Raw genomic sequence first — 14,431 nt, forward strand, 5'->3', positions numbered from 1 at the left:
CTCTCTCCACAGTCACATCAGAAAAGGGCAGGTCGACCAGAGCTATCAGCCAGATCTTAATCTCCCTTAATTCAGTCCACACTTTAAGTGCATTATATTTGTCTTAAGCACAAACACTTGCTGTAAAATAAAGATAATGCTGCCAATAAAACCAATGGAAGCAAAGCCACATTAGCCCTCCAGTAGCATGGGGCTGCCTTTAAAAAAAATTAAGTTATTTATTTACTTTACATCCTTATCAAAGCTTCCCCTCATCTCCAAGTCCCTCCCTTTCACCTCATCCCCCCCCCCATCCACCTGAGAAAAGAAGATCCTCCCATTGATATCAGCCAGCCTTGGCATATCAAGCTGCAGTAAGACTAGATGATTCTTCTTTTGAGGCATGAATTCCTCTCAGTTCTTCTGTTGAGGCTACACAAGGCGGCCCAATTGAGAGAAAGGAATCTAAAGGCAGGCAGTGGAGTCAGAGACAGCCCCTGGGTCTGCTTTAGGAGTCTGGCTGCCTTTTCAAAGCCAGCACAGGCACACCTCCTGCTGAGGAAAGCTTTGCCTTTGACTATGAGAGTAAATGATGGAGATGGAGGTGGCCTGCATGGAACTGTCTCAGATGAAGCTTTTGTTCTTCAGTTCCCTGGCTGCCACAGTCAACACCCTCTTCCCCAGGAGCCTCATGTCTATGTACAGGAAAGAGGGTCTCTGGGAAAAGAAATAACCAAGAACTGGCCCTGCCACCACTCCTTATGGCCCTTGGGTGAGCCATTGGTTGTCATGGTGGCATCTACCTGAGGACTGCTGTGAGCTGGACAACTGGTCAACCCCTGCTCACTTGCCGCTTCAATTCCAGTTGATGCTATTTTTGCAGGAACCACACTGAAAGGATTTAAATGTGTATGTCTGTTTTTCCCCTCACGGCCTTTTAAGGACAAAGGACAATAAAGTACCTTTTACCTCCATACTGTAATGAGAGCTCCATGTCTGCAGCTTCCTGTAAGAGTTCCACCCTCCTCAGGAAGAAATGAGACTGGGCCAATGTCCAGGAGCACTCAACAGAAGAATGAAAGTTTCTGAGGAATTCACATCTGCACATCCAGTACCTGGCAAATCCTTAATTGTGGGGGAGGGGGAGGACTAGGGGTGTGGGTCTCAAGGGTAGTAGGGATATCTAAGTCCTCTGGACACTAGGACTCAGATCTGGGACTAAAGTAAGTCATTTCCTCAGCCACAATGTTTTTATTTTTGATATTTTCCTCCGCTGTGTATCTGTAGTGTTGGGTATGGAAACAAGGCTTTGCTTATGCTAAGTAAATACTTACCACTGAGGTACATCCCCAGCCAACAGTTTAACTGGTACAGAAAGATGTAAAAGTTATACATATTGCTAAGTGTGGTGGCACATGTCTATAATTAGGAGGCTGACACAGGTTTAAGCCAGCCTGGGATACAGGCCATCTCAAAAAACAGAACAAAAGAAAACAGAAATATCCAAATTTGTAGGGTAATGTTGTTATAGAATGTTTCACTCCATGTCTGAATTATGTAAAGTTTAGATCATGTTAAACACATCTATAGCTGCAAACTTTTGTTAATTCCTTATTATGAAGTGTGCAGGATATTTCTGGTGTTTTTAAGACATGTACTGCCCACAGTATTTGGAGTCACCTCACTTTACTGTACTTCTTGTTGCTTTCTGATTCTAACAGTACCAGCTGGACAGCCTCTCCCTGCTTCTTCATGGTGCCTATGAGCCCAGTGAAGTTCTTCTCACCCCACCTCCCATGCAGCAGGCATTGTGCTTAGTACTCAGCCTGAGTGCTCCATTTGTTCCCGAAAAACAGACATTGTATAGGGACAGGAAGCGTGCCAGTCACCTGATTGTGATCACAGAGTTCCAGGCCAGCAGAGCTAGGATCTTAATCCTAGTGACCAGGCTCTAGGGTCCAGTGGCTTCATACTGCCCTGTGCTGCTGATTCTTTGACGAAGACTGGGAAGGACAGTCTACATGTGATTGCACTTCGTAAATCAATGCAAATTGATGTCTCTCCTCGATAATCTGTGAAGTGGGTTCTCTCCAACTTTGCAGTGATGGTGGCCGCAGTGTATAACTTTTTTGCTTTGCTTTTTTTGCTTCGCTTCTGAGGAGTTTCAGGCTCTTTCTAGGAGCATGCAATGACGTTGGAATGTGAATCCTGTTCCTGTGACTCCTGTATCTATCACTTCTATAAACTCTTTCCCATTTTCTCTTCCTCACAGGAAGAGCCCCAGGACCACTTGTCCTTCCAGATCACATTCCCTGTGTAAGGCCTGCTCATGACATCACTGCTCACTAAACCTTCACCTCAACTCTGACCTCCGGCTGTAGCTCTCATCAGGCCTTCCGGTTGGCTTCTCCCAGAGAAAGCAACAATGTTTTTCAGAAGCCCACGCTGAACTTGACTCCTGCTTCCCAAGCCTCCTCCCTTCCTCTATGTAAGCAACTCAGGAAAGCACCACCCAGTCAAACAACCCGGAAATCCAAGTTGGTTATTTTGAAGAGGGCCTGGACGAGGAATGGGAAGTAGGGAGAGGCGCAAATGGCTTACAATGAGTGGTCTCTCAGCAGTGGTGGGTGAGCAAGATGTGCTCAATTTGGAGGCATTTGTCTTTTAAAGGAAGGGCCATAGAGGAAGCCAAGGCTCTCCAATAGACAACAGTCAATCCCAAGAGGCAGCTCTGACCTGTGACCTGCCATCAGTGCAAGAGGGAATCTAGCTAGGACTCAATAACCAGCTTTACTGGGTGAGATGTCATGATTGTTAGATGTTGGTTAGCAATGCAAATATTGTAAAAGTGCTCAGGGGCCTAGTCCCCTGCTGACAGGAGCAGTGTCTGCGCTGCCTGCCAGGCCACACCTCAGCTGCCAACCTTCAGTCAAGCGTGATGCTCTCAGCTCCAGGGACTGCTTCTGGGCTGACTTCAGTCTCAGTCCCCAACCTGAGCTCACTCCAATTCTAGATATACAAGTCTGCTGCTGCTTAAGCACCTCCTGCCCCAGCAGAGAGGGCCACATCCTCTCACTATCCCAGAGCAGAAAGTATCCTGTCCCCTCAATATCTTATACCCTACAAGTCCAGCACAGGAGATCTAGGTTTGCGATGTGTAATCAACACTTTCTAAAATTCAGATTAAAAACTTCATATGCCAAAGCTGTTTTTCTCACGTCAACTTTGACACTTCCAGTTTAGTGGAGCTAAGCCACCGGCATTGCAGTCATAGTCTTGGCTAGGGTTTTCCCCTGCCTTAGGTGAGAAAGCAGGTCTTTGAGGTGAAGAAACTTACCAGGAAGTGACCCAGTTAGCCAGCACTGCTAGTTTCTGAGGCCCAAATTACTCAGCTTCATTTCCCCTGACTTCACATGCAAAGTCTTACATCCTCTCTGTCATTTTCTCTAAGCATGATTTCTATTCCTGGTCTCCACTTTTCTTCCACAAGAGACTTATAATAGAGGTTTACACCAATCAAGATCCTGAAGACTGTGAGTAGTCTAGTCACATTCACTGAGGTTTCTATGGTAGAAGTACTTGTATTCTTGCTGCCTCCTAGTGTGTTCTTTCTCCCTTCACTGGGACTTCCAGCATGACCAGTGTTTTCAAGCCTCAGGGCAGGCATTGCAGGCCACATAAGAACTCTTGAGTGGGTAGAAAGTTGACACTTCTCAAATTGTCACTTAGCCAGGTTGTGATAGTTGCAAAAGAACCTGCGCTGCCAATTTCTTTTTGGAGCGGGTTGTGTCTAGAGATGTCCTGCTCTAGATCTTTCTGTGTGCACGACAGAGGCAAGGGCTGGCAGTGATCTCCCTGCTGTGCTCTGTGAAGGGGAAGAGGATAAGGCCGGGTGTGGTGGCACACGCCTTCAATCCCAGCACTCAGGAGGCAGAGGCAGGAGGATCTCTGTGAGTTTGAGGCCAGCCTGCTCAACAAAGTGGATACAGGACAGCCAGGGCTACACAGAGAAACCCTGTCTCAAACACAAAAACGAACCCAACCAAGGTGAAGGGGATGTGTTTAACTCCTCTTCCAGTTAAATATGAATACTATGGACTATGTCTGCAAAACAAACATAAAATAATTCAAGCTGGTGGGACAAAAAGGCGAAGGAGGGTCTGGAACCCTAGGACAGGCGCTAAGTTGACTCAGCTTAGGGTTTGTTTTCTAAATCCCTTGGTGTCCAGGAATTCAGTAATTCCGCAGAAATGCAGAAGCCCTAGAGGAGAGCACAAAGGCTGGACAACAGTCACCGAGGCTAAGGAAAGGAAAGCCAAGAGACCTGGAGAAGAGACAAGAGGGCGGGGCTTAAAGCATATAAAGAACTAATGCCGGTCATGTGAAAATGTTCTGCATTTGTCAAGAGACATAAACCTTGGCTTCTTCAGATCAGAGAAGCTGAACAAGCACCACATAAAATAAGCCTAAAGACTCCACACCAAGACACATGGTGAAAGGTCTGAAAACTAGACACAGAAAACCAGCTTGAGAGTACTGAGAGGGAAACAGCATTAAATTGAAGTGGGCATCACTGGACACTATCACGAACAGAAGAGGTAACATAACGTTTTAAAAATACTCAGGGGGAGGGGAAGGACTGCTATACACAGATCCTATCTGCAGTGAGGATACCACTCAGGAATGAAAGGGGTTCCCGATGTCCTCCACTGTGTGAGAAGAAAACAACCCAAGAGAATTTCTGCAGCCCACGAATCCTTTGCTGTTGATTCCCTGCACCAAAACCAAACAAATAAATAAAATTAAAATCAATAAATCCAAATGCAACTACATGTTTTATACAAGAAACTCAGTTCAAATATAATGATAGTACATGTAGAAAAACCCCAGGTAAGCCAACAAGCTAACAAGTAAGCTGACAAGACCCAAGGCCTCCTACATTGTATCTAATAAGTAGGTTAGGCAAGGTTACCGATTACAGGCCCAGGAAACAAAAATCAATTTTATGAGCATAGACTAGAAATTAACCTATGCCCACTGAAAGAAACAGCACATGATGTTTATAATTACTTAAATAAAAGTACAAATCTAAAATATTTATGTAAGACTTGTACGCTGTTAAAAGTACTGCCCCATGTTGAAAGAAAGAACTAGATAGAGGTACCATTTTCATAGTTTGTAAGACTTAACCTTGAAAATATCAACTCTAGGCAAACTGACATCCATGTTTAATATATTTCCTGTCAAAATCTCAGCAAGATTTTTTAATGGGTATAGGCAACACTGATCAAAAAGTTATATCAATAGGTGAAGGAACTAGAATAGCTGAAACAGTCTTGTGAAATAAAAATGTAAAGAATATCAGTATATAGAATGTATAGGCATGGCCGGGCGGTGGTGGCACACGTCTTTAATCCCAGCACTTGGGAGGCAGAGGCAGGCGGATTTCTGAGTTCGAGGCCAGCCTGGTCTACAGAGTTCCAGGACAGCCCGGGCTATACAGAGAAACCCTGTCTCGAAAAACCAAACACACACACAAAAAAAAGAATTTATAGGCTTATAGATAGCTCCACAATCTGGGACCATGGGCTTATAGATAGCTCCACAATCTGGGACCACGGTACTGCCAGAGGCTCAGACACAAACCGACAAGATAGAGTGGGGAGCCAGAAACAGACTCACACAGAAAGATCAACAGAATTTTGAGAAAAAATGGAAGCAATTCATGAGAAGAAAAACTATTTCCCAGCTAAGGGAACACAAGCAACTAATATATGTGGACACCCCTCAAAAGAACTCTGAACTGAATCTCACACCTTAATCAAAATTAAATGTAAATGAGTTAAACATAAAACATAAAACAATACAACTTTAGCTGTCAACACAAGAGGATATTCTCAAATGCAGAACTAAGCAAGCACTTCTTCAACTTTACACCAAATACATGATCCACTAGAGCAAACACTAAACATTTGCTTGTGACCCAAATGAAGGCTTTTGCTTTGCAAACGACCCTCTGAAGAGGCTGAAGGCACAGACTATAAACCACGAGAAAATTTGCCAATCACATGTCAGACCCAAAACTAGTATCTGTAATACATCCAGAACTCTCAGAACTCAACTGTTTAAGAACACACACTAAGAAAATGGCCAAAAGGCGCGATGAGGCATTTCACTAGGATATAGAGAAGACGGACACGTAGAAAGGCATTTAACAACATAATCTACGGGTAATGCAGAAAAATCCACAAGACCCACAATAGAAGGGCTAAAAATAAAAATCAGGGAAGGCAGGGTGGAGAAATGGCTCAGCAGTCAAGAGTACTGGATACTCTTGCAGAAGACCCTGGTTTGGTTCCCCTGCCACGTGGCAGTTCTCAACCATCCATATATAAACACAGTTCCAGGAGGTCTAGTGCCCCTTTCTGACCCGGGTACAAGTGGTACATACATGTGGTACACATTACATACACCCAGGCACACATACGTATACATACAATAACAAATTTTAAGCATTATTTTTATGGCAATAACAGTGGAAATGTAAACAGATACAGCTGCTTTGGAAAACATTTGACAGCTGTTTAGAAAACTAAGCAAGAGATTTCCTTTTCCTTTCTTGATTATTTAGGACAAGGTCTGGCTCCGTAAACAAGGCTGATCTTGAACCGAAGGTAATCCTGTTTTAACAGTCCTGTACGCTGGATTCGCTGTGCCTTGCCAGCATTCATTGTGGCTTTATTCAGAATTAGCTGCAAACTGGAAACCGGGCACATGAATCGTCCTTCACCAGGTGAACTGTTCAGTACTGTGGTGCAGCTAAGCTTGAAACCTGGATAATCCAGATCGTGCTCAATGAAGAAGGTACTGAAGGTTACAAACGTATCTATCTCATGATTCCATTTACAAAATAACCTGAGACTACAAAACTTTAGAAATCAAGAACAAAGCCAAGACTGCCAGAGGCTGGAGGGATAGAGGGAAAGAAAGGGAAGGAGATGTGCTTCTGAAGGGGGCTACGAGAGGTCTCAGTGGATGAAAATACCTTTTGTTATGCTGGGCATGGTGGTACAGATCTTTGATCCCAGCACTTGGGAGGCAGAGGCAGAGGAATATCTATGAGTTCCAAGGCCATCCAGGGCTACAGAGTGGGATCCTGTCTCAAAAAATAAGTAAAACAAAAAGTAAATCCAATATCATTATGCTATTGCTCTGTAGTTTTGTAAGAAGATGTTACCATTAGAGGCAACTAGCTTAGTTTCTCCCTTCATCTCCTGGGGTCCCACTGCGATGGAGAAGGAAATCTCCCTTTTGTGCTCAGCACCCACTCTAAATTCCTAAAAAGATAAGCTTCAGCAACGCTGACTCCTTTGTCCCCTCCTCAAAACTGTAAAACTGCTATGAGATAACTCACTGCCCACTCTGGCTTTTTTTTTTGTTTTGATTTGTTTTGTTTGTTTGTTGTTGTTTTTTCTCTTTTTTTTGAGACAGGGTTTCTCTCTGTAGCCCTGGCTGTCCTGGAACTCACTCTGTAGACCAGGCTGGCCTCGAACTCAGAAATCTGCCTGCCTCTGCCTCCCAAGTGCTGGGATTAAAGGCGTGCGCCACCACTGCCCAGCTTCACTCTGGCTTTTGTAAACCCATTTATTGCTGTATACCAGGGAGTGGGACAGCTCCTTTATGGCTACATACAGAGTGGGACAGACAGATCCTCACAGCTGAGAGGAGTAAAAACAGTTTTCCACTCAGCTACACGCTGCACACAAGTGCAATATTTATATAGTGCCCACCTTCACAAGCCCTTCCTCTAGCCATTCCTGTGTAGCATGTCTTCAATTTGGTTCTTAGGCTGTCGACCTGATAGCAGTAACTAATAAATTCATTTAATTATAACTTGGTTCAAATCTATCGTCTTTCCCCAGTGGATTCAAACTATTGCTCAGCATGGCAGGGATCTCATGGCCTTTAGGGATGGCTTATCTCATTCCCGGAATAGCCGGGCTTCAGGAGCACCACAACACCCCGGGCTCTAATCCCTTAACTCTCTCTCTGATCAAGAGGGAGCAGCTCTAGATTCAGGAGAGACTCTGTTGACAGCTCCAGGGACCTTTCCTTTCAAAACTTTCCAAGCATTGAAAGTCACAAAACACCAGTGCTAGGAACATTCAAAACAGTGGCTTCAGGACTCAGTCACCCTGGCTTTCAGTAAACCAGAGCTGAAGTGAGTAGTAATGACACACTGTTAAGGCCCAGGCCAACTTTGAGACCAGGCTCCTAGCCCTTACCCTGAGCTTGCTGCCCCTAATCCTGGCCTGTCAGAAAATCCAAAAACAACTCCAAGAAATCATTTAGCCACTCCTTCTGTGTCCAAGCCCTGGAGACCTGCCTAAGGCAGAGGGTGAGCTAGGTCCTTCAGCATGGCCTGCAACCAGTCTGTCTCGAAGAGTCGCCTTTCACTGTTCAAGATTGTCAGATTGCAGCCTCACCTTAGGTGGACACCACCACTGGGCCGCCCTATTCAACACTGCTATTTTGCAAAGTGGTTGGCCAAGAAGAAAGCTCTGGAAAGCCTGTGAAGATGAGTGTTCTCTGCAGCTGTCACTCACAGGTGGCAGGCACAGGACACAGTGGACAGGCTGTAAATTTAGCGCTGGATTCCAGACTCTACCGCCACATAGCCAGCTGTGCTGGTGGGACCTAGTTCCTAAGGCACCTAGGGGAAATGGTTTCATGTAGTTTTTGTTTGTGTGTGCTGAGTGTGTGTGTGTGTGTTGTGCGCGCATGTCTGTGTTTGCAATGTGTATGCTTTCTTCTCAGGGTTCTAAGCACTTGTGTGTGACTGTCCTGTGTCTTTAGTTGTCTGGGTGTGTGTGGTGTGTTGTTTATCTCTGTTGTGAACAAAAACGTCGGAAAAGGAGCTGCTTCTGCTGCTGTGGAGGAAAACTGAAAGGACGCTGTGTCTACAGAGATTAACTGGCTGATTAAAGTTTCAGTACTTTGGAGAGGTTGGAATGTTCCAGGTCCAGAGGCAAATTACTTTATCTTGGGCTAAGTTCTGGCCCTCGGGAACAGGCATTTCTTCCTTGCCCCTCTGTTGGAACTAACATCTTGTGGCAATAGATGACTTCCGTTTAGAATCTATTGATTTAACAATGCTATCAGATAGCATTTTGAACCTATAGGAACACTTTCCCATTTCACCGTTACCTGCCTCTCTGGTATATCCACCAACGCATTTTAAACTTGCCTTGATATATGGCTTTATCTGTTCTGTAAAACTATAAAAACTTCCTGAAACTGCTTTCACATCCGAACACGGAATTAGGGGTAACTTAAATCTGTTGTCTCAGCTCACGGTCACTCAAAATGGCTCAATAATCTTTTTCCCTTTAAGATGAGAGCTGTGGTTTCTGCGCTGACACTGTGTGTGTGGCGTGTTGTTTTTATCTGTGTGTATGGTGTCTAGGGAGTGTGCATCTATGCTGTGTGTTTGAATTCATGTAGTAACTGTGACATTCACGTGTACCCCTGTGTGTGGCTTGTATCTGGGGAAGGGTCCTGAGGATGTGTCCTTTTGGGTGTGCCCACACCTGTGCTATCTGAATGAGGGTCTCGCACGTGTGCAGCTGTAAACATGTGCATGCAGTACTTGTGAGCTTGTTTCTGCTCCGGATACCTGTGTGGGGGTCAGTGCGCATGGGCTGGAAGAGTCCCCTAATTCGGTTCAGTGCCCCGTGAAGGTCCCCTACGCGGCCAGAAAAAGCGCGAGGCAGGTCGGCGGGCGGCGCCCCGCTCCTCCCCGGGGGCCGGGCACACGTGGGCCCCCGGCGCCGCCTCCCCGCGCGTCCCCACCCAGCGGGCCGCCCCCGCCGCCGAGCGGCTGGGGATAAAGTGGCGGCGCAGACGCCGCGCCCTATCGCTGCGCAGCCGGCCGCGCGCAGTAGTCTGGCTCTAGCCCGCCGTAGACCCGGACCCGCGTGGTGCTCGGGGAACGTGACAGCGGCGCTCGTGGCCCCGGTAACTGCCTCCCGCCCCTGCCTCAGGATAGGAGCGGCCGCCAGGGGTCCCCTGCGCGCGTGTGCGTGCGCACGAGTGTGCGCGCGTGTCAGCGTGTGCGCGGGAACGCGCCCCTCGCGCCCTCGCACCAACCCCCAAACAGACTTGTGCCCATCAACCGCATCTTCCCAGACCGGTGTGGGAACAACGGCCAGGTCCACATCTTGTGTGGCGTGCTGATGACAGCCGCGAGGCTTCCTTCCCCAAGCGGTCGCGGGCGGGCAGGAGGCAAAGTTTGTCGGAGAATCGGGGTGACTTTGCTCGGGGACCCGCATCTGCGCGAATGCGCGGTGCCGCGGAGCGCGTCTCGCAGCAGCTCCGGGCTGGGGACCGGCTGTCCCTCGCTCCCGGACCCCTTTCAGGGGTGTGTTCTGGAAAAGTGGCGACATGAGCTAGAGCTGGAGCAGCAGGAGGGAGCAGCTCGCACCCCTGCAGCCCAGGCGGGGAGGGCGCGGACCCCGTGGTGCTGCCCTGCGGCCGCGATGAGGGAACAGCCCTCGTTTGCCTGGCGCTGATACTCTGCTGTGGCGGTAGTGGAATGCAAAAGCCAAGACTAATGGAAACAGGTTTGTCATGGCATCTTTGGCATTCAGAAGGGAAAAATCGCTCGGGGCGCGTCACCTACTTATTATGCCCCCAGAAACCCGCTCAGTGGAGATTTTAGGAGAGATGGGTCCTTGCAGCTGGGGCTTTGTACCCACGGAACTGACTGTAATTTCCGCTTGATTACAGCTAAAATAGTCTTTAAGATGAAGTTTCCTGAGATGATTTAAAATAAACACAGATGGGAGGGGGCTATACCGAGACACTTTAAAAAAATAAAGTGAGCATTTTCTTAAGGACGACCAGGACTTTTCAGTCTGTGGAGGGGTTTGCAAGAAATGTATGTCATTTTAATATATATGTATCAAATTGGGGTTTGTTTTTTTTTTAACTGCTTAGAAAAGAAGCCACAGTCCTGACTCTAAAAAAGGCTTTCTTTCCTCCCGTATGGACATAAGTGTATTTCTGACTTTAGAATATGTCCACCTTTCTTCCAAGGGCCTAAAGACCCCCGCAGGATGCCTGAGGCAAGTTCACCCAGGCGAACTCCGCAGAATGTTCCCTACCAGGACCTGCCTCACCTGGTCAATGCAGACGGACAGTACCTCTTTTGTAGGTACTGGAAGCCCAGTGGCACGCCCAAGTAAGTCCTCTCCCTCTGCGTCCTCCTTCACGGCACCTGCTCCTTCTCCTTGGTCATCATGGGATCCACCCTTTCTGTGACCTGCCTCTCATGCCATTGACACCCCTGGCACAGTGGTGGTAGCAAAGTTGAGAGCCATACTTTATGACTTTTCTTAAAAATGAGGGCTCAAGAGTTCTCTTTTCACTACAACTAGGATAGGAGTCCACTGTCTGGCAGTTTTCAGAGATTTATATGACTTTTTTTTTTTTTTTGGTACCAGAATTGCTTTCCTGTTGTAAGCATTCACTTAAAAGCAAACCGAACAATTACCAAAAAATCCAGTGAATGCGTAAGATAACTAAAATTATATGTGCCTGTATCTGTCTTTTAACCCTTGCTGTCTGCTCCTGCTTAGTTCTGAGCACCAGAGATGACACCCAGCTAGTTGGGAGGAGAGGGGTCTGGGGTTTCCTTCTGGTTTCTCTCCAGCTCAGTCACTTTCCCATCCAGGATCTGCCTTGCTGTTAGAAACAGACTGGGGCTATGCACAGCCACCGAGCTGCTCCTCCACCACCCTGTTCCTCTTGGGTGAAGCAGGAAAAGCCCTGCTTGTTTGTGCTAATCATGGAAGAGAGTATCTGTAGCAACCTTGGCCTGGTGACTAGTCACTGTTTCCTGTTCCTTGTTTCAGGGAAAGCTTACCTGTTCCATGGGCCTCTTGTCTCCCAAGGGGTCCTGGTGGGTATGTACTGTGCTCCCATTGTGGTTCTGGGGTTACCCAGTTAAGTAGCTATCTTAACAAGGTGCGTGCCATCCAGGTGGTTTCCTATTAACAATGTGGAGGGAATGACTTTAATACCGTGGCTTCTGTGCAGCTACGCCAAGTTGTGTGTTTTCAAAGTGGGCAGTGGTGCATAGGCTGGTTGGTAAGTGTTCCTGCCAGTTCTTGGAGGAGAGTGTGCTGGAGTGTGCAAGTGTGCAGGTGTGTGGTGTGTAGTGTGTGGAGCATTGCTGTTCCCATTAATCATTAATTCTCCCTGAGTTAACCAATACCACTAGCATTGGGCGTTCTTTATACTTTCTAACAAGTTCTTATACAGTGAGCGGTTTAGTCACTCCAGGAGGGGAATAGGGACTGAAAATCTACTGTTCATGTCCAGCCTCAGCCTTTGCAGGCTTTGTTGGTGGAGTAGTGACAGTGCCCCAGTTCACAGTAAAACACAGAGGGCCTGCAGTCTTCAGTGGGGGAAGGGAGGTGGTGGACTGGGCCAGGAATGGCCAAGTTGGCTGCCCTTGTCTTGGCTGTGGGTGGTTTTCACAATCTTCCCCCACTGAAGTTGCGATGCAGGCAGCTCTCAGCTCACTTGCTTTTGCTCTAGTTAGAGACAGCAAGCCAACATCTTGGCTTCAGCTGAGCTGGCTCTTGGATGTCAGCATCTGCCTTGTGATGGCTGCAATGGGTGTAGGAGCAGGGCTGGATAGTTACCGTTACTGGGACCAAGGATTTGGGGTGGGGATGGGGGGAAGTGCATTCAGAAAAAAACAAGTTAAAAAAAAAATAGGTTAAAGGCAGGAGGCATGAAGTAGAGAAAGCAGCAGAGCCACCAGCATTTGTGGCTTGGCCACTTCCCATGTTGTGTGTTGTAAGAGAGGATAGATAGGTCCGGGGTCCTGCCATGGTTTCACAAATAACTCAGGTGGCTGTCTCTGGAGCCTGCTGTCCACCTGGCCTGCTACCACCTCCTGGAGTGAATTCAGTTAGTAAACTCTCTTTGGAGTAAGGGACTGTCTGTCTCTGATAGTGCCAGTCTTGGAAACATTTCACAACCAGCTCTGACCAGCTGGGACAACACTGTCCTGGAATGCTCCGAGAGAGAGAGAGAGAGAAAGAGAGAGAGAGAGAGAGAGAGAGAGAGAGAGAGAGAGAGAGAGAACGTGAGAGAACGTGCTAGCTCCTTGTAGTTGATGGACATTGGAGAAGTCATAACGGTCTTGGAGAAAGTACCCCACACCATTCAGAATGGTGGGAAGGCAGTAGGTTTAGGGCAGAAGACTGTGCCAGCTAGTAGCCAGGCATCTCCAGATCTTAATTACAGGACCAGCTGCTTGGCAAACTTCTGTCTTTCATGGTGCAAGTGACCCCAAAATGCCATGGCCCACATAGTAACACCTGCTTGCTGTAAGGAAAAGAGAGTACCTCAGATCGTGTTGGGCCTAGCCCACCCCTATCCCAAAGCTTTTCCCTGTCCTCATTGCAGTCTGGGCCTCCCCTTGCATAACATGCCTCTTCCCAGTAAGGGGGAAAGAGGGGAAGGAAGAAAAGAAAAGCAAAAAGAAAAGAACAAGGAGGCTGGATCTCCAGGCCTGTCTCACCAGCCACGGGGATAGCCTGTGCACCTGTTTCTTTGCTACTTTGAGCCTCAGCTGCCTGCCCCTGGAGTCCACAGGCCTGTCTCCCACAGGGCCCATGTCTGCCCTTGTGACTTGGCATTTGTTAGCTTGCTTTTCTTGTCTGCTTGTTGTCCTCCTGTCCCCTGAGCCCTCCCAGAGCACCTGCTGGGACGTTCTGCCTGAGAGGCCTCACTGTCTGGAAGGCTGGATCTGCAGGTGCCCAGGCAACAAAGTAACTGGTGTCTGCTGGCCACAAGCTGGCAAACTGGCCCAACCTGCTTCTGGACGCTAGTTAAAATTCCTTGTGGAGTCTGAGGAAGGAGAGTTGTTCTTGGGATGGTTAACAGCAAAAGCTGATTGTATCTTTATAAATGGTAAGTGCTCCAGGCCCTGAGGAAGAGGAGAGCATTCTTGGGATAGTTGTTACTGTGTGAACATGCAAACATGCTTTTTTAATATGGCCGTCTGGAATCTTGGGTTCAATGAATCATTATTCCCTTTGGCCACATCAAAGCAGGTCTTACTCATATTTACAGTCGTGAAAGTGTTGTGCTATACACTGTGGATCTCACTTTTGTGAAGGACCAAGTTAAGGTTCAGAGACTGTGCTAGACCCCTGTCTGTTCCTGATCTCTTTAATATCTGCACCAGACCAGAGGGACACAGTGTGGTGGCTCCTATGGCGCCTTTGCCAGAGATACAAGGTTATACAGCTTCTTGCAGGCTGGGGAGACAACTCAGTAAAGGGTTTGCTGTTCCCTTTACTGAGTGGGTGAGGATCTGGGTTCGATTCCCAGAACCTATGTAAAAAACTTGGAGCAATGTAGTGGCTGTGCA

The 14,431-nt window shown here is 47.5% G+C and overlaps 1 protein-coding gene across 4 annotated transcripts in view; it reads left to right on the top strand.

Moving 5' to 3' along the window:
* Window positions 1-9,889: 9,889 nt before the first annotated feature.
* Mgll (monoglyceride lipase) overlaps window positions 9,890-14,431 on the top strand; it is a 107,091-nt gene continuing 102,549 nt past the window's right edge. For 2 of the 4 annotated variants that reach the window (XM_028782961.1, XM_028782963.1), the window contains exons 1-2: window positions 9,890-9,996; window positions 11,077-11,221. In XM_028782961.1, the coding sequence (XP_028638794.1) occupies window positions 11,097-11,221 (125 nt within the window). In that variant the 5' untranslated portion in view covers window positions 9,890-9,996; window positions 11,077-11,096. Of the gene's footprint in view, window positions 9,997-10,153; window positions 10,602-11,076; window positions 11,222-14,431 lie in introns of those variants that run through there. The other 2 variants (XM_028782960.1, XM_028782962.1) reach the window with 2 other exon arrangements.

The sequence above is a fragment of the Grammomys surdaster genome, unplaced genomic scaffold, assembly GCF_004785775.1.
Source record: "Grammomys surdaster isolate TR1022 unplaced genomic scaffold, NIH_TR_1.0 948, whole genome shotgun sequence".
NCBI classification, from domain to species: domain Eukaryota; kingdom Metazoa; phylum Chordata; class Mammalia; order Rodentia; family Muridae; genus Grammomys; species Grammomys surdaster.